Genomic DNA, 19,338 nt, shown 5'->3' with positions numbered 1-19,338 from the left:
TGTGGTCACACATTTAGACATTACAGACCAGTTAGTGTTCTGAACAAATTTGTATAGTATTAGGTGAATCTAAAACATTCAGAGCGAATATATATCGGAACGATAGTTCCAGGATGTTTGTGTCGGAACAGTTTTGTTTCTAATCACTGTCTGAATTGAGTGGCCTTTTGTTTTAGAGTACAAAAATGTTGTCTAAGTATTAGATATTGGCAGACTCAAATTGGCTTTCATGATATCTTCAGAGTCCAGAAAGACCGTGCCACACGGAGCGAGGATGCCGTGGAGAAGCTGAACATGCAGCTGCTGGAGACGGAGACCAGGCTGGCCGACTCCGCCATGGTTGGAGATCAGTGGAAAGCCCGGGCCGAGAAGTTGACCAAGGAGAAATTGCAGCAGGAGACTCAGAATGCTGCTCTGATAAGGTATGAACGGTGGGTGGCGCCTTGATGTGAGAGCTCCAATCAAAGGAGACACAGTGAGTGTGCGCACTGGCTCACGTGTGAAGTACGCACAACTACAGTAAATTCTCATTAACTCGAATCAGATAACTCGAGACTCCGTTTATCTTGAAGTAATTCTCCATTCCCTTCAAGCATGTCAAGAGAATAGGATATTATGTACATATTATGCACCAATATCTCCGTTTATCTCAAGACTTTTGTTCGGCCAGTCCACATAAGAAACTGCTGTCAAAACAAAGAAGCGCAAACAGATTGCGATTTTTTTTTCATGAGTTACTACTGCGCAACACATTTCATCTTTTCTCGCGGGGGTGCAGCATAAGGTGGGTAATGTGGTCCAATGGTTACGGTGATCGACTCATGTGCCGTGGTACACGGGTTCGAATCCTGGCCGTGGGAACATGGTGCTTGCGCTCTTGAGCAAGACACTTTACCACTATTGCTTCGTCCTTCGGAAGCCGTAGGTCCCGTACGTTAAAGAACCCTGTAACATATACATGTATCTCTCATGTACTTCATTCATCTAACAATAGACATAACTCCCAGTGCCTTGAGTACCTCAGTACTCCGTTGCGCTAATGCCTGAATAGGTTTCTGCAATCGTAGCCATACAGATACAGACAGATACAGATACACAATGCATTTGTGATCGGACTCCAGACCGTAACTGCAACAAATCCTGGCTGTCGAGAAAGCCTGACCGCTACCCTTGGCCTAATTGTTACCCGCTCGCCGGCAGTGCAATTGCTGGCTCTTTGCAGTGGGCATGTGATCGCATTGGAAACCTTTGCAGATGGGCTTGCCTGGCTTTCGAGTTAGCCTGATCGCTAAAAAGAAAAGTAAAGGGGACGAACCTGTGTTCACAGGAACGGAGTGCCCATCTCTTTTTCATAGCGATTGGGCCAGACTCATATGCTGCTGTGGGGGGATCGCCACACCTCCTCCACAGCGAGTCTGTTACCTTCCCAGCATTGAATAATGCCGGTACCCATTTAACACCTGGGTTGAGAGGAGTAATTGAGGTAAAGCACCTTACTCAAGGGCACAACACGCATGGCCACGGTGGGGTTCGAACCCACAACCTCTCGATCACGAATCCTGTGCTCCACCGCTAGACCACACGTGCCGACCACAGGTGTCGCTACCGCTGGCCCAGTTGCAGCTTCTACGCTTGCGCACCCTCCCATTTGCCATGTGACCACACATGGGAAAAACCCGAGCGTGGTATGTTGATCGAGATAAACAAACAGCACAAACTTAAAATTCCCTACACGCAGTTACACAATTTAAGTGATTTATTGTTACGTTTTAGGCACTTTTTAGGCAACAACGATATGTGATATGAGCAAAATGTACATTTTTAACTTAAAAATTACACATAGGGATGAAGTTTAAAACAGTAAAACCATTCATGTACATAGTACACGTGTAGATACCATGACTGTAGAAAAAATCAGACACCTTGCTCAACTCAAACTCCAGATAACTCAATTTTTGTTATTAATTTCCTTGAGATTTGACTATGAGGAAAGTTTACTGTAATTGTATTCTGAATATGCACAAAATCCTATCCTTATATTATTTTTGTCAAGGTATTCTTCCTTTTCATTTGGGAAAAGAAATTTAACCATGTTAACCAGGAAGTACATGTACTTGTTTTTAATTATTACTACTTTTTGTTTGAATTGTTGACAGGCAAATGGATGACTTGGAAGACAAACTGAAAGACGCTGAAATGAGCTCACGGGTGACAGCAGATGACCTGAATCACAAGCTACACGGCAAGTCAACTGAACTGGCCACATTCAAACTGGAGAATGACAGACTTAAGGTGGGTAGTAAAATGCCACACAAAATATAGAATTGTATGCCCTTTGTCTCCCAGTATGTTATTTATAATACTCTCTTGCCTGTGTGTGTATGTACATTTTTGATTGTTCAAATTCTTTTCAAGTTTCCATGTTCCACAGGTTATCTGTTTCTCTGACATTTTAAAAAATTTCCTCACAATTAGATTGAATAAACAGTGGTTTTTAGAGGCTTTCAGAAAAAAACAACACCCATTCTTAGATATATTTTACCTCATAGCTGCCTTCCTATTGTAATTCTAACACCTATTGGGTATTCTTCTGGTACCCTACTAAAATGCAACAATATCCAACACAATTGAAATGGGATCCCTGCTATATGCAACAGTGGGAGCCGAAAAAGACCACGCCGAGTTTTGCAAAATGCCGGTAACGGTCGTCAAATTCAAATTAGTACATGACGCAGCAAAAAGTTCGCCCCTTGTACACGATGTGAGTAAAAAAAATATTTTTAATAAGCAATTAGCAGTTAATAAAACCTATATTATACTTGGTAATACTCGGGCACTATCCGATTGTCGACGAAATGAATTCGGCAAACTTCGGACATTTTCGGAAAAAGGAGGAATTCCTTCCGTTTTAGTCACGTGACGTAAATTATAATACAGTGTATTACCGGATGCTACCTGACCTTAGATTCATCAGGAATAGTCAGAATCTATTGGTATGGGAACCAGACTAATCTAACCTACGCGCTTCGTGCTTGACCGAGAGAGGGCGCGCTTTCAGGCCAAGTCTGAATTACTTGGCTACGGCTGGATTACACACGTGCCTGTGGGAAGTGGCTGCGGCTGATTACCAATGACTCGTGTGTTCATAGGTGGATCTATCCCAGGGGGAGATGGGGGAATGGAAACATGTCGTCATCCAATATTTGTTGGGCGGACGACACCAAGTTAGAGGGCGCTGTTCTGCGGCGACCACCCGAGTGTTTTTCTGTTTCAACATTTTCGTCAAATTTTGTTTGTTTTCTGGACTTGTGTGAACTGTTTTTGGAATTTTGATGTTTGCTGCAATTGTGTTATGTTGCATAGAACAATGTCGTTGTGGTATGTACTGACTTTCGTGTTAATTTTAAGTGTTTTCTACCATGTTCTTGCAAAACCTACCGGGCCATTTGTACGTGTACTGAACTAGCAGCCATTAGCTATTGTGTATACGAGGGACGCATTATTAAGTCTGAGGTCATCAGGCAACGGCCTTCCCAGTCCAGACATTCCTGCAGAATTATGTCCGCCACGCCGCAAAAGAGGGAAAAAAGGAGGAATCCGAGTCGGGAACCGCCGACGAGGTTTTAAGCCACCAGCACCTGATTTCACGAAGCGCTGCGACCCGTCGCAACTCAAGTTACGACGTGTAACACGTCGAACTCGCGACGCGTCGTATCTTCCATTTCACTAAAGTTGCGATGTGTTGAACGCGTCGTAAGTTCCTTGACAACGGCTTAAAATACGTCGCAAGTTACAACGTGTCTAGTGGTCATCGCAAAATAAGAAGAGTCATTTCTAAGCCAGTTTTATACCACAAACATTACATTTACGAGATTATAATACCGAGGCAATGTGTGAAAAGTTGTAAACAGAAAATTCATGGAATAATTGTGAATTAGACCGGAATATTAGAGTTGAAATTTCACAGTAGCTATACAGTCCACTAAGAGCTTGTTTTCCTTCAAAATTACATCGCACGGCCGCCATTTTGTTTTACGTTTTAACAAATTTCGAGCTGAGATCCGACGACTCTTTGTTGAATATCAGACGACTATATACTGTACGCTGACTAAAGACATAAAACAGTCACCGAGTTGTGCTATAAATACACCTACGACGCGTCGCACTTACGACGTGTTTAGTGAAATGGATCGCAGGACACGCGCAGCTGCGACGCATCGTAGAGATATACGACGCGTCACAGCGCTGCGATGCATCGTAAGTTACGAAGAGTTTGATGAAATCGGTGCAGTTCCCTCAATCATCACTGGAAATGCCCAGAGTTTGAGAACTAAAATGGATGAACTGAAAGCTTGTACCAGTAATCGTCACAAATACAGGGACAGCTGTCTAATGTGCTTTAGTGAGACCTGGTTTAGAGATATCGATACCACGCACGACACAGATATTTCGTGCTTCATCTGTGAGCATTTGGACCGTACACACGAGTCAGGTAAATTAATTGGAGGGGGTGTGTGCATTTACCGTATGTCAACAAAAACTGGTGCACTAATAAATTATCCTCCAAGTGCGCATAGATTTTAGCTTAATGTACCTACCGGTAAGTTTGCACTGTGTGTTCCCCCAAATTGTGTAATAGCTCTCAAATAGGCATATTGGTTATTTCCATCCGTAGCTACCGGTAAGTAAATCGGACGCACCCTAGCATAATATTAGCGACGTCGCTCCGTTGAACGCAATACTCCATATACTACGCACGATGACGAATCACGATCATCCGACACTCGTGAAGTTCGCGTGACGTTTCGCCTCCCTCGGTACTTGTTTGGTAGTGTACAAATAATAAGTCATACTCCGCAAATTTAAGCTGCTAGGTTAATTTAATTTGAAGTTCGAAAATGTTAAGGATGAATATATCTGACCATTTGTTTCAAACAGACTGCACTATTTTATTACCAACCCAATATTGAAAAATAAACACAGCCAAGAGTACATGTACATGTATGTCTGTTGTTGGCCCTTCATTAACTAAATTCCAGAAGTAGGTTTGGACAAATCATGTCAAAATGATTTTAAAAAGGTCTATACCTGTGATTTACTTACAACCGTTAGTGTGTGACACATGTGAATTAAGAAACAGTGAACTTAAACGTCGAGATTAAACTATGAATTATAATTAAATTATAAAGGTTGTTGATGTTTAAATTAACTTTAATTGATATTTCCCAGATAAGACAAAGTATAAATTACGCTTTAAAATAGTTATGGCTACGGATTAAATTCAAGCAATGGAACAGTTATTTTAAACCGTAAATATGTAAAAGCCTTCAAAAGAAGTATTTTGAACTAAATAAAAGGAGACTAAATTTAAAAAGCAGAGAAAGCTAGGCATTGTTAGGCCAAAAAAAAAATAAGTCAGTCAGCGCGCGCATCGATTTTAATCATGTGTGTCGATCTTTTTTTTCTCTCAAAAATGTTCCGCGGTAGCTCCAACAGCGCCCTCTATTTCCGCACCTTCTCAATTTATTTTACCAAAGAGCACCAAGGAATGGGAAATTGCACCAAGGCAAATGATCGAAAGCACCAAGGCAAATTATGGAGGACACTTGGTCAATGTACATGAGGACACCTAAAAAGCAAAATAGTACCCACCTTGTCTGGACAATTCAAGCTTGAAGAAAAAAAAAAAAAAATGCGTGGCCGCGTCAATTCCAGAACTTTGGTCTGACCAGAGACCGAATATTTTTTTGGGGGGGCCTTATTGATTGATTGATTTTTCATGAGCCTTGGTTGGATTTACGTCAAAATTTGTTCAGTAAATAGAAATATACGTACAACACAAAAAGAATTACATGTATAGCATATTCACAAAGCTGTGGCTGAGAAAAAAATTCCCTAAAGTACCTGTTTACTACTACGGGAATATTTAGACACAGATGCTAGTATGATAAGAATGAAGTTTGTTTTGGGACTCAATTTCACTTTTACTATGAAGTAATACATTTACCTCGTATTTTGTTTAGCAAAACCAGCGGTCCTAATTCTCACTCGCAAAATTTGTAAAACACCCAGTCTCCGTTGGCGCTAGCCCATGAAGCGATACCAATACGTACTTGGGTTACTACTCCCTGGTGATGTGCACCGGCGTCCCACTCCAAGAAAGCCACCTCCTGTCCTCCTTTACCAACCCTGACCACGCCCCCTTTGTAGTCGATCCAGAAGGGGCGGTATTCATTGGCGTCAACCAGACCTGCCTCATCGTGAGTAGCATCCACGCCAGGGCACTCGACATAATAGCAGGGTCTCATAACTGCGCGACCATTCACCGAACCTCCAATATCTAGTATAACAAGAAATTGTACAAACTAAAATGTTCTTTCAGCTTTAAAAGATTCCATAAATGCCCACAACCGAATCAAGCTTTGATAGATGCAATGGTTACATTCAACTATCTCCACACTGAAACTTACCTTAAAATACCCTTAAATATTTAGGTGTTGTCCAGTGAAAGTTTATTCACAATGCGTTGGTGTAAGTGTTGGTTGGTTTTTTTTGGGGGGGGGGGTATGAGGGAAAGTTTTTCTTGAATGAAAATCCTGAAAATTGGTCAACAAGGGATCGGAGTTCAACGATTCACCTTCAGCTACTACATTTTTAAAAATACACAAGATTTCTATCCAGACATTCAGACTAATCACTTACTCATCTCGGCAAAGATGGACCCATGTGTGGTGTTCTCTGAGAGGGATATTGCGGCATCTCTCTCGATCTTCACAGCGAAGTCCAACCGGAAAGGCATGCTGAGTGGCTTCAGTATGAACTTGAACGTGTGTGGGTTTGCAGTCACGGTAGAGAAAGAGCAAGCTGTTTTACGAGTCAAAGTCAAATCATTTAGTCATTTTATTTTCAAAGCACAATAAACTATGACCTTTTGACTATTCAATTAACCTACAGGACTACTGGTGCGTACCACTCACGCAAACGGTAGAGAGAACCTGTCCTCGGCCCCCAACGATCGTGCCAACCCTAGTCATCGAAAAACCTGCTGCCAAAATGGCAGCCAACAGTATGCCTACTACAAGCGTCACTGTGAGGATAGCAGTTTTCAAATCCTCGGAATACTTAAACTATTGAGGGTGATATTTCGTTTTTGAAATATGAAGTCTTTTGAGATTTTCGATATAGAAAACAACACATTTCGGCCGAAAAACGTACCCCGTTCTTGTCAACCATGTTAAAAAAAAATCATTTATCCAACGGCTCAGGAATACAGTTCACCCGTGTACCGAACCTTCACCGCTACTGTTCGTTTTAAGTGGAACGCGCCCACGTCTTCAATCAGTGTTTATTTTGACTGAGTCTGTATTCACTTTTTTGTTTTATTACTCTCTATTCTATGTTAAAAAAATCACGAATATGAGTTCAATCAATTGGCATACATGTCTTTTCAATTTGCTTCGACCTTTTATTGTTTGGAGTTTATAGCAAAGCCATTTCATTTCAAAGACAAAATAAATTTTGGGAAATATGACTACTTACAGATATTCTCATCGAGTTGGTCTCTGTTCAGCCGACATTCTTTTCTGAACGCCGCGAATGTCTTGTCACGGAGCGTGGTCAGATCATCGCCGGCTGCAGACTTGATCATGGCGCTACACATCTCTCCTTGAACAGGTTGCACAGAGAAGAGGGCGGCCACACCAAATGGAATGAAAACAGCGAAACTCAAACGCATTTTTCGAAATCAGTCAGCAGAATACAAGACTGAACTACCAGATCAGCTTGTTACGAAGCCCACGAAAATCAGACTGAAAATGCTCGAGGAAATCGTTGTTGAAAATAAATTAGCTTTACTCAACTTTTGGTTCCATGGTAACGTTAATTATCTGTACGTCGTAATATTACAGAGTTGTCAAGGTAACAGTTGACGCGAACGAGGACAACAAAATAATGGGCTTTCTATTTTGCCAATATCACGCATATTTCAAATTCAAGGTTTCAGCTTTACATGAACTACGTTTAGAATAATACGGCGTTCTAGGGTTGCTGGCAAGCAATTAAAATGCACCCACAGTTCCAATAAAGGGCAAAGCAACAAGATGAAAACAGTCAGTGGCAGATTTGTGTTATGATTGGCGGGGGGGGGGGGGGGGGGGTTTCCTTAGCGGTCGCCCGCTCGCCAAATGCGAGTGAAAACAGCGGCGGGCGAGTCAAAACCCTCCTCTCAGTAGTCCGACGGGCGAGTCAAAAAACTGTTAAAAAAAATAAAGATAACGAAGTTTTCCCTACAGTATTTTTCAATCAATCAAAATAAAAAGTTAAGGGTGATACAACACATGAATACTTTTGCCACGCCGACCGAAATAAAAACATCGGTAGTTCGAATTCGTATCACTCCATGTATATTCGCAGTGCGCTGTGCATTGAAATCCCAACGACGAACATGAGGCCAATCAACGTGTATTTGCCATTACACATTGTGCACATGCAGCGCACGTGATTTACTTCGTCTGCAGTCCACACGGTACGGTACGGACGTACGTACGTTAACATCGTATTCGTATCATGCAACGTGGTGAGGAGAAAACTTTCATGACAGTTTCACTGCCAAAACTTGTGCCCGAACGGATTCTTGGGGTGATTTCTTGAACACTAAAACGAATGTACCGAAAAGATGAGGACAATATGAGATTCGAGGGGCCTATTTTGAATGTAAAGACTAGTGAATGTAAAGTGGACCGTGCTCCGGAAAACGTTATGGATTGACGTGACCAGCGTAAGTTCGTGGGTCGCCCGCCCGGAGCGCTTCTTGGCTAGGCATGCTGATTGCACCATTCTTCGCTAGAAATGCATGGCGCGCGCAAGAGATGTTTTTTTTTAAATACTGGCCTTCTCACTCATTTTCAAACAAGTTAAAACAGTTCAGTTACTAACTTGGTAAACTCCCATTAATACCACGATTGTGTGCAATGTTTTCTTGTTCCTCAAGATAACGCTTTTTTAGTTCGTGTTTTATCAAAACATGTCGGAAATAGAACACCTAAAGCCTTAAGTTCGGAACGAAGCACACTGCATAAATTTTGATTATAACTTCTCCCCCTATTTGATTCATGTTAATTAAAGCCTTGGTCTATGTTAAATCATGGACGATTAAAGAAATATTGACATCACTTAAAAAGGAACTACTTGCAATATTATGTACATGATTAAGATAATTGCCGATTGTATTCATATTGCATAATTTATTCTCAAAAATACTTATGGTGATTTGATTGAAAGTTACTATTAAAACATGTGGGCTAGTGAAAAAGGTTGCGGGCCAGTGAAAACTCTGATTTACTGGTCCGGCCGGCCAGTAAAGGAAAAAGTTAAGGGAAACCCCTGGGGGGGGGGGGGGGATGTAGAACACATACAATGATCAGGCCTGCCATTTAATTGTGTGTTGCAATGCCCATTGAAAATCTCACTAAGCATAACTTTCAGTTATTGTGTTTCAGGAGCTTCAGCACTTGTACTCTCGTAGCCTATTCCAATTTGGAACATGCGTTGACCCTGCGTGGGAACGTTGGTGTATGCGCGTGCACACTTACTCAGGATCGGCCTGTTCAAGCTGAGAACATGCCGGGAACACAATGCGTTCACACAGTGTTCCTAACAGGAACATTCCATACAGAATAGGAATGTTCCGACTTTTGAGGCGCTCCCTTAAGAACATTCTCCATTTCTAGAGGGCATTTTTTTCCCACCATGAAAATGTTTGGAATAAAAATTGACATTTGAGCAATTTCTTCCTATGTTTTTGTTTTCAGTCATCTCTAGCCACTGTTCAAGACAAGTTGACCTTTGCCACGAGTGAGGTGGACCAACTCAAGACCAGTATTCACGATTATGAGTCCCTGGTTGGCGAGTACAAAACACAGGTGAGTCTTCCTCACTTCCATTGCTCACACTAGTTGAAGTGTTATCAGTATTGTCATTATTTTCGGAAGAAAGTCGATTGTGACTAAATCTGTGTGACTGTGTGTAGCTAGACTAAACCATTTCATCCATTAAGACAATTTATCAAATATGTGTTGAAAAAATATTCAGGGTTTTAAGTTTAAATTGTTTGCAGAAATGATTTGGTCGTGTTCATTCAGACATGTCAGATATCAGACAGAGAAAAAAACTTTCATTTGCTTATATTATTGGGGACAGTACAAGATAGATTCCCTCAGCTAGTAAATATGTTGTTTTGTTATACCTTAACCCTGCTATTAAAAACCAACAATGTAATAGCGGAATTGCTGTAATCTGTTGGACATTTAACATCAGACTTTTTTTCCCGTAAGACTTGGCAATCTTATGTCTTTGTTTATGTTAGATACAGCAGCTTGTAAAGAAAAGGCTTGCATCAAATTCATATGGTAGCTACAGTGAATCTGCAATCTTGATATTGGGAAAGACCTCGTTGATGTGCACTCTTTTGCCTTTATTGATTTTCAGTACAATATTCCTTCTTCTTGTAGCATCCATTCTCCTATTTTAAGCACAGATCAAGGGTATGTGTCCATTCTGTCTCGATCATCTGCAGCTGAGATTTTTTTTAATTTCAGGCCCATATATGCGGTGATGGGTTTCACTGTGTTTGCTTTTATATTGGACCATGTGCATCAAATAGTGGTGTTCTGTTTGCCCGCAAAACCCCTCTGCGTTTCGGAATATTAAAGTCAGATGGCTTTTAAAACCTATGTTTTTGCTTTCTGGAAATAAGTGCATTGTAACATCTCATAAAGAATTTTATTTAGATATTCCAGAACCCTTTAGAATAAGCCTTTTCGGAGTTCCAACTGCGCGCATTCGTAACCTGTGACAACGCACATTGTTTGTCTCAAATGCCCTTTGACAGTACCCACAATGCACAAACAGCCTTTTTGTAAAGTCAGTGGCGCGATGATGTCAAAGGCCATTTGAGACAAACAATGCGCGTTGTCACAGGTTATGAATGCGCAGTGGGAACTCCGAAAAGGCTTATTTCACGTGGTACATGTAGCCCGATTTGACAAATGGTCTAATATAAAGGCATAGCTTTGCTGCTTGTTTGGTTGCTCCAAAATTAACAAATCATTTTGCACATAACGCTTTGGCTTACGAATGCTGGAATGTGCATAATGCTTGCTTGGGTATGCAGTTTTCTCAATTGTTTTGTAAGGCTGCAAAGAAGTACCGGTACAGAAGTATGTGTAACTTATTTCCCTCTCAGATTCTACGTTTTCGGGTTCTTAAAATTGCATCCTGTCTACAGGTTTTGCAGTGCTTCACACAACGACTGATACATGTACATATGTTTAATGATTTTGTCCCTCTTCTTTTTGTTTCATAGCATGTGTTGCTGAGGAAAATATAATGACACTATGAATGCTATTCAGTATCCACTCTAATAAATATAGCCGTTGACGGTTTGCATAAAATGCATTGCATTGAAACAATCACTGCTTGCTACAACTTAAATATATTACAAGTACATTGTAAGTTCATAATTTTGTCAAAGCACCAGAAAACAAGTACATGTATGAAATAACAGCTACAAATGGATTTTTTGTTTAAATAATCATAACCAGTGAAATATATGGATAAAGTTGCAAAGAGAAATCAAATACGTTTAAGTAAAACTAGAGCAGAACCTTCCATAGGTATACATTTTAATATTGCAGGGTTGTCAGTTCAAACAATAAATCAGCTTGGTCAGCTTTGCAAACACCCCAGTACATTAATACCATAGACAAATTATAAAACCTAGACACGACATTAACTGCTTCTACGTTGTAAATTCTGTGAGCAAAACGGGCTGCGTCACGCGGCCTGGTGTGATGTGGGAATGATCATGTGGCTTCAATTTACGCGCATGCTTCATATGTATACCACGAATGTTCAGGCCATCGCCAATGCACTTGTGCACAACTTAGTATTGTGTTTCCCGCACGGGACCAAAATATTCCAAATAACGTGTGCAGTGAGACTGCTCTCTTGCACGAGGTGTTGCGTAATACGCGTAGCATTTTGCTCACACTCACAGTCGCAATAGCAAATGTCGTGTCTAGGTTATACAATGTATTAGGCCCCCAAAAAATAATAGTTCTGCTTCCGGTTTCCCTACCTACCCTATTCTGACAGCCCCTTCCCTATTTTTTGTATTGGAAAAAAGAAGATAAAAAATCAGAAAAAAACACCCAAAACCATCACTTTATACCTTTTACCCTACACGCAGAGGCCTCCATATGATCGTACACAAAAATATTGGCAAAATAAAAAAAATTCCCTACCTACCTACCCTATTTTCGAATGCCATGTACATTGTAATCGGAAGCAGAACTATTTTTTTTTTGGGGGGGGGCCTTATATGTCTCTATGTCTATGATTAATACGGTACATTCCTGCCTAATCCACCAAAATCAACCACCGTGCGGTTAACCCAGTGCATTTGTTTTGCATGGAAATGAACCCAGGACATTGCAAGAACTAACAGGGCTGCACAAGTCTTGGGTTCATCTTGTACAAATTTCAGATTCTATTAAAAGAAAATGTATGATCACCATGGATTCCAACCCTTGGGTTCGGGGACAGATGGATGAGTTCTAAAGGTGTTCAATTCTGATGTTAGGGTTCAAAATTGAAGCCAACGGTAGCACCTTAGAATACAGTCTTCATTGCTTCTTGTTCGTTTTTTCAGATGAGTAAATCTCGTCGGGAGGCTCTGGATACGTCCCTCCAGCTGGAGCAGGAACAGCAACAGAGGAGCCGCAGGGAGCAAGAGGCAGGCAAGGAGATGGATATTGTAAGTTGATTTCTAGAGGAGACAAACAATTAGAAGTTTTCTTGAGTTTGGTAACAATGAATTGTTGACAGGGAGCCAATGTGAGCTTTTCCATTGTGAAAAAAAAAAAAGGGCAATTGGAAAATTCCAAAATTCATGAAAATTACAACTCTGTTTCAAATACACATCAAATTACAGCTTATTTCATCATCTTTCATTTTCTGTTTATTTATTTATTTATTTATTTTTATTTTTTTGGGGGGGGTTAACCAATTACTTTTGTGGAGATTATTCCAACCCTTGATGATCAGTGGAGTTGGTTATAATGCAATCTACATGCACTGTAGGATCAATCCATCGAGCGCCGCGCTAGACGTCCAAAATGGCGGATCTTTCACTGTTCACGTGATAAGGTCACATGGATGCAAAACCTCAATATGCATAATTTTGCATACATGTGAGGGAGTGTCCAAGTCATTGCAGTAACCATCCCGGTAATATCCAACTACGAACATTGTTAATCAAATGAAGCCTTGTTTTGAAAATGAATCTACACATAAAGTAGCGTCTTTTGAACGGATTTAAATGTTGATAATTTCTCTCAGCTGAGGAACCACCTCGAGCGGAGACTTCAAGAGCTGGAGCCCCTGCCAGAGCAGCTGCGTAACTCTGAGCAGAAGCTCCTGGAGGCCACCGAGAAACTACTCAGCCAGGAGAGACGGTTCTCTGAGCAGACGAAGGTCATCTCGGATCTCTCAACCAAGGTAAGGCTGTGTCTGAGTGACATTGGTTACGGCTTACAATATTCACTTTGTTGCCTGCTGTGGCAGGGTCCATGATGTTTTTGTTGATTTTGTTCTTGCTCTATTCTCATCTTCTAAGGTTGACCATCAAGCTGAGCAGGTGGAAGCAATGAGAGACAAATGGCACACAGCACAGGATGAGAACAGGTCCCTGGCTTCCCAAATGGAGTCCTTCCAAAGGTACGTACTCAATAAACAGTGGCTAATGCAGGATTTCTTGACAGGGAGCGGACATGATTTTTTTCCAGTCGACAGCTGTCACAAAATAAAAAAAAATGTGGGGGGGGGGGGGGATGGTGGCGCAAAGATTTATGCCATGATGACATCATGTTTCATGTGTACTTGCACCTCCGAGTACGAGTACTTTATAGAGTACTTATTGAGTGAAAACAATTATATCATGAGTAATGAGTGCAAACCAACACAAAGGAAATTGATCCTCTCCACCACCCAGTGCAGTTCAGTGAGTATCGATATAACGGAGCACGTGTCTCCAAGTGAGATTTTTTGCATTCAAAACTAAATTACTTGATTTTTTCCGAGTCCTTATAATCGACCACGATTATTTTGATGGTGGAGTACAGTATCGAATAGTGGAGTCCAGATAGTTTGCCACTCGAGTATGAGTGAGTTCGAGTCTGAGCATTTTGATATTTAAGCATGATGAGCGTGAATACAAGCATTCTCAAAACGTACTTGAGTTTGAATACAATAACACATCTAGCTTAGTGTCTCAGTTTTGTTACGTACATAATAAGAAATGAGGTTGTCATATTTTTGTCTTGTGATATGAAGGCGACTACAAGAAGCTGATGACCAGAACAAGGAGCTGCATGCCATTATTGCCAAACGGGAAGAAACCGTCCACCAAAACCAGGTAATGACATAAAACTTTACACCCTCAACATTTACGAAGAAAGAGAGAGAGAGAAAGTTAGGCCATAAAAAAAGGCTCCGAGTTCTGGTATGCACGCGCGTCGCCGTAGCCATGCGCGTCAACAAAATTAAAAAGGTTTTTTTTTTAATGTAAGATGATGTCTCAAAACTGCCAAACTCACTGGAATCCTGCTGCTGCACAATTTTAACGTGTTTTTAGATGGGTTACGATCGAGGAAAAGCTTTATGTGGCCTCTCGGGGCTCCAATATATTTTGCACTAAATTTAGTCGGGCACCATTTGCAGTCATCAGCCGACATTTGAAGTGAAAAAAAAAGGAAAAAAAGCCGCGTCGCCGCACCACTTTTGGGGCAAGCTCCATACCTGAAACCGACGACTTTTTTTTTTGGCCTTGGAAGGCATTCCTAATGCATCGAGTTAAGACGCATTCGGAATAAGAACAATCGTGCTAAAAAGACAAACTGCAGTATCGCCGCAATAATTTTCCCCAAAAAATATCTCTTCGCGAAACATCAAGACCTTTTACAGTGGTCAATTGAAAGATTATCTGAGAAGCAAGGTAAGATGATAATGTTGTCGATGATAATGTTGGTAGATTGGCGTCAGTAAACTACGTTCTTGCCCAATTTTGTTCAGTTTAAAGAACATGTTCAGTGGTTTACTTCTCAATGTTAGAATTCAAGAATGCAGAAGTGCAGGGTGAACCTCACAAAAGTGCCATGTAAGTCAGAGTTAAGCAACACATTAAAAATGTTGGTTTTTTCTTATCTAGTTGAGAATAGAAGACAAAACGCGAGAGAATTCCAGCCTGTCCCGGCAGCTTGAGCAGGCCATCAGCGACAGCCGGCGCTTAGAGGAAGAATCGCGGGAGAAAGCCGTACAGCGAGAGCGCAACGCCCAGGCTAGGATCCTGGACCTGGAGGCACAGCTGAACCGAGTCAAGGGGGAAATCCACCAGTCCAAACGAGCCAAAGAAGACGTGAGTTGGTCTTAGGACTTGTAATCGATACAATTTGGATGGATGGGGAAAAAAAAAACACTTTTGGGGCAAGCTCCATACCAGAAACCGAAGACTTTGTTCTGGCCTTAACACAAGCTAACTAGGGAATATACAACATTTGCAAACATCAAAAAATAAAACTACCAAGTTTTTACGAAATACCTCACTAGGATGTTGGTATATGACAGTCTAAAGCATCCTGTAAAATTATGGCACCTGGTGTCGAGTCATTTTTAAGAAAACGGTATTTTTGCATACATTTCCAACGATGGTCGGCCGACCACTGTTGGAAAAACCTTACTATTTTTCAACTACTGCTCCAGATTTACATTTTTTTTCCAGTCCAAATTGTGTTTGCTATTGGTTACATGTTCTTGAACGGGTGCAGGCTAGCTGGACTGGTTCCCTTACCTTACAATTTTCCGACATCTATAAATTGGTCCATTTTATATTTAGTGGAGTCAGGGAACCAGACTACTTGAACATTGTTGTTTTTCTTGGTTTTTCAAGCATTTTCGAAGACAAAACTTCAAACATGTCAGTGTAACAATATTTGATCTATTATACTAACCCCTCAAATAGTTCGTTTCTGAAAATTACAGCAAAAGCCAATGATGTACATGTACATTCCCTTTAAGCAGCACTATGCAATTGGACCCTAGTTGGCCAATAAGAAATCTATTTACAAATGCACTCCTTTTTCCTTTCTTTTTCAGGCGGAGCGTAAGTTCAACTCCCAGCTGTACGACCTGAAGGATCGCCTGGAGCAGTCACACAGCACCAACCGCAGCATGCAGAACTACGTCCAGTTCCTCAAGAGCTCCTACGCAAACGTCTTTGGTGACACCTCCCTATCCGGGTCCCCTCTAAGGGGCCACACACCATTAAGGACATGACAGGGTGGACCTTAGCATTATCAGATATAGGGGTGTACTATGGTCAGGCAGATGGGGGTGGATAAAAAAAGCAAGGCTTTGCAAGTGGGCTTCATCGCACATGTTAATTTTGCCCAACTTATAACTTATACTGTGTAGAAGAAAGTCCATTTTATTTTTAGAATTAGAGTCCTACACAACTGTTATGATTAATTTTGGTCGACAAAGATATACACACGCTCAATTTAAAGTTGCATACCCTGTTCTTTTTCAACTCCCACCATCAAAAAATCCAATTATTTTCTCAATTGCGCTTTTCCCAGCAATTTAAATGAATTGCTGTAAGCCTTGCGCATTGATGTACATCAATAGTTTCCACACTTGAAGGAATAGTTTTTATATACTTGCCATTCATAGCCGCAGCAGTGCTGTTTTCATTCAGGAAATAGGTATACTGGTAATACCAAATTAATACTAAACACAATATGCTTATCGTAAGTGCATTTATTTTACTAGTGTTGGGAAAAGCCCAGCTTCACCTTAGAAACTATTCATTTTCTACATAAGGCCAAAAAAAAAAGTCTCCGGTTTCTGGTATGCGCGCGCGTCGCCGTAGCCATGCGCGTTGGCAAAATGAAAAAGTTTTTTTTTTCAATGAAAGATGATGTCTCAAAACCGCCAAACTCACTAGTTTGACTGGAATCCTGCTGCTGCACAATTTTAACGTGTTTTTAGATTGGGTTATGGTCGAGAATAAGCTTTATGTGGCCTCTCTGGACTCACATATATTTGCACTAAGTTTAGTCGGGCACCATTTGCAGTCATCAGCCGACATTTGAAGCAAAAAAATCGGGTAAAAAAAAAAAAGCCGCGTCGCCGCACCACTTTTTGGGCAAGCTCCATACCAGAAACCGGAGACTTTTTTTTTTGGCCTAACAGGTACTTTTATTGTAGACGGTAATAAGTTGGATAGGAATCATGATAAATACGTACTTAGAAGACACTTACATACATGTTGTAGAAGTTAAAGGTATAGTCCATCATTTGTAATTTGTGTATTTTGTTAGTTTGAAGCAACAAAAGTGCTCAAAATCTAGCGAAGGGTGCTGAACAACAAACCTGAAGTTTCAGCTCAGCTTTAGCTTTATATTTCGAGAAAAACAACATTCTAGGATCTCGATTTCAAATCAGAAGTTGCTGAATCACGTTTTGAATTGGGCCTGAATTCAGCGTCCGAGACACGTTCTCACTGAGCCGATTAAAGCTACGCGATGTCGCGCACCGATCCGACGAATTCTAGCAACTGCGCGTGCATGTGCGTCGTGTCAACGCTTGCGCGCGCTTTGCCGAATAAAAAAAAAACGAACTACTAACGGAAATTTTCAACTGTGCTTCTTATGACGCACCCATTCTTTCTTTGATTTCTTCAAAATGACAGCTTGCCAGAAAAAATAATTTCACAGGGAGTTTAGTCCCCTTTAATCTTTCAACCAAGTATGTTTTTACTACAATAATTACGCCAGTTACTTTTGGGCTAGCTGCAAGTGATGGACTCTGTCTTTAAACTGACTGTACATGTACACAAGGGACACACAGATCAACTACATGTATATTCATACCAAATCCAGCAGTAGTAAAATCACATGATTAGAGGGCATCAATACCTGTAGTGCTGGCTGACATGAGACAAGATTGACCTAACACTTTTTGTAAATTTGACAAATTTTATTTTTCCTTTGATTTCTTCTTTGTTTGATTTGAAATAGTTGTGTGTGTGTTTACGTTACTTAAATTTCATACCTTTACCTTTATTTTTTGTGCCAGTTAAACTTTATTGACATAACTTTAATTCTGGGTGTCTGTGGACTGAATGACCAACATTCGCAAACAACCCAAGCCACCTGATTAAAATGAAATTTCAATTTGTCGAAACCAAGTTTCATATTTGTACATCCGTTCTTGTAATTGTAACTCCTCAATATGATACACAATACACCAAGATGTGCCTTATGCATTTTCAGTCAGGATGAATAAATAGAAGAGATCTCAATTTTAGTTTGCCTCACTGGTCTTGTATTTCTTTGTCTTCATCCTGTGTGGAAATCTGCAGTAATAATTTGATCATGTGTGGTATAAATATGATCCGCTACAACATGCTAGGTTGCTTATCATTATGTTTGTTTGCGGGTCCCTGGCCGAATGAAATGGAGTGTACTGTACTAGATTGAGAACTACTACCTACAATGTAGCTTCAAAATAAATGTGTTATACATATCGCGCAATGAGCTTTCCAGATTTTTAATCACAGAGATCAAGTGGTTCAAACCACCCTCTCTCTTCACGCGTTGATGAGTCTCTTTTTATACAATTTTAAAAGATCATAATTTATCACAGTTGAAAAGGTAAACAGATTTGAAATAACCGTTGAAATGAATCAGACACTAAGGCCCCCCCCCCAAGTAATAGTTCTGCTTCCGGTTACACTACCTACCCTATTTTGACAGCCCCTACCCTAATTTTTACCCTTGACTACACGCAGACAATATGATCGTACACACACAAAATATCCCCCCCCCCAAAAAAATAATAATAATCCCTACCTACCTATCCTATTTTCAAATGCCATGTAATCGGAAGCAGAACATTGTTTTGGCCTAATGTCTAGTGCTAATAATGATATACAGAACCTGCTGCAGTACTAAATTGAACAATTTTTTAGGCATTAGGTGTCGGGGACAAATCTGTATTTATTTCATTGATTAAATTTCCCTAAAGATAATGCAGACAACATATTTTTTTTCGTTCAAAACATAATAGCTGATTTGATATTTGTGTAATTTTGTTATATGATTTTTTTTTTGTATTTTCCGTTTTGTTTTTGAACCATTTTTTTAAAAAAGGATCACGATACAAGCTCTCAATAATATAACAAATGAATCATTCTTGCAAAAGTCCTCGGATAGAAAAATA

The 19,338-nt window shown here is 40.5% G+C and overlaps 2 protein-coding genes across 4 annotated transcripts in view; one reads left to right on the top strand and one right to left on the bottom strand.

Moving 5' to 3' along the window:
* The window catches only part of LOC119720262 (outer dense fiber protein 2-like), a 28,072-nt gene extending 11,450 nt beyond the window's left edge, over positions 1 to 16,622 (top strand). For 2 of the 3 annotated variants that reach the window (XM_038189884.1, XM_038189885.1), the window contains exons 9-18: positions 243 to 422; positions 2,157 to 2,292; positions 9,810 to 9,920; positions 10,509 to 10,541; positions 12,710 to 12,814; positions 13,399 to 13,557; positions 13,676 to 13,776; positions 14,392 to 14,473; positions 15,266 to 15,472; positions 16,210 to 16,622. In XM_038189884.1, coding sequence (XP_038045812.1) covers positions 243 to 422; positions 2,157 to 2,292; positions 9,810 to 9,920; positions 10,509 to 10,541; positions 12,710 to 12,814; positions 13,399 to 13,557; positions 13,676 to 13,776; positions 14,392 to 14,473; positions 15,266 to 15,472; positions 16,210 to 16,389 — 1,294 coding nt within the window. In that variant the 3' untranslated portion in view covers positions 16,390 to 16,622. The remainder of the gene's footprint in view (positions 1 to 242; positions 423 to 2,156; positions 2,293 to 9,809; positions 9,921 to 10,508; positions 10,542 to 12,709; positions 12,815 to 13,398; positions 13,558 to 13,675; positions 13,777 to 14,391; positions 14,474 to 15,265; positions 15,473 to 16,209) is intronic. The other variant, XM_038189886.1, reaches the window with a different exon arrangement.
* Positions 5,815 to 7,362, bottom strand: LOC119720263 (C3 and PZP-like alpha-2-macroglobulin domain-containing protein 8). The gene is made up of 2 exons (XM_038189887.1): positions 6,703 to 7,362; positions 5,815 to 6,340 (listed from the first exon to the last, which is right to left on the bottom strand). Exons 1-2 carry the CDS (start codon positions 6,797 to 6,799, stop codon positions 6,045 to 6,047), a joined length of 393 nt encoding a protein of 130 aa, XP_038045815.1. The 5' UTR covers positions 6,800 to 7,362; the 3' UTR covers positions 5,815 to 6,044.
* Positions 16,623 to 19,338: the final 2,716 nt, after the last annotated feature.

This window comes from Patiria miniata, unplaced genomic scaffold (genome assembly GCF_015706575.1).
Source record: "Patiria miniata isolate m_02_andy unplaced genomic scaffold, ASM1570657v1 HiC_scaffold_9, whole genome shotgun sequence".
Taxonomy (NCBI): domain Eukaryota; kingdom Metazoa; phylum Echinodermata; class Asteroidea; order Valvatida; family Asterinidae; genus Patiria; species Patiria miniata.
This window is presented reverse-complemented; position numbering and strand designations above follow the sequence as displayed.

Excerpts from the sequence above, each read along its gene's own strand:
- LOC119720263 (XM_038189887.1), bottom strand. The coding sequence starts at position 6,799 with ATGCCTTTCCGGTTGGACTTCGCTGTGAAGATCGAGAGAGATGCCGCA. Across the intron at positions 6,341-6,702 it reads GTCCATCTTTGCCGAGATGA|ATATTGGAGGTTCGGTGAAT; the intron begins GTAAGTGATTAG and ends TTGTTATACTAG.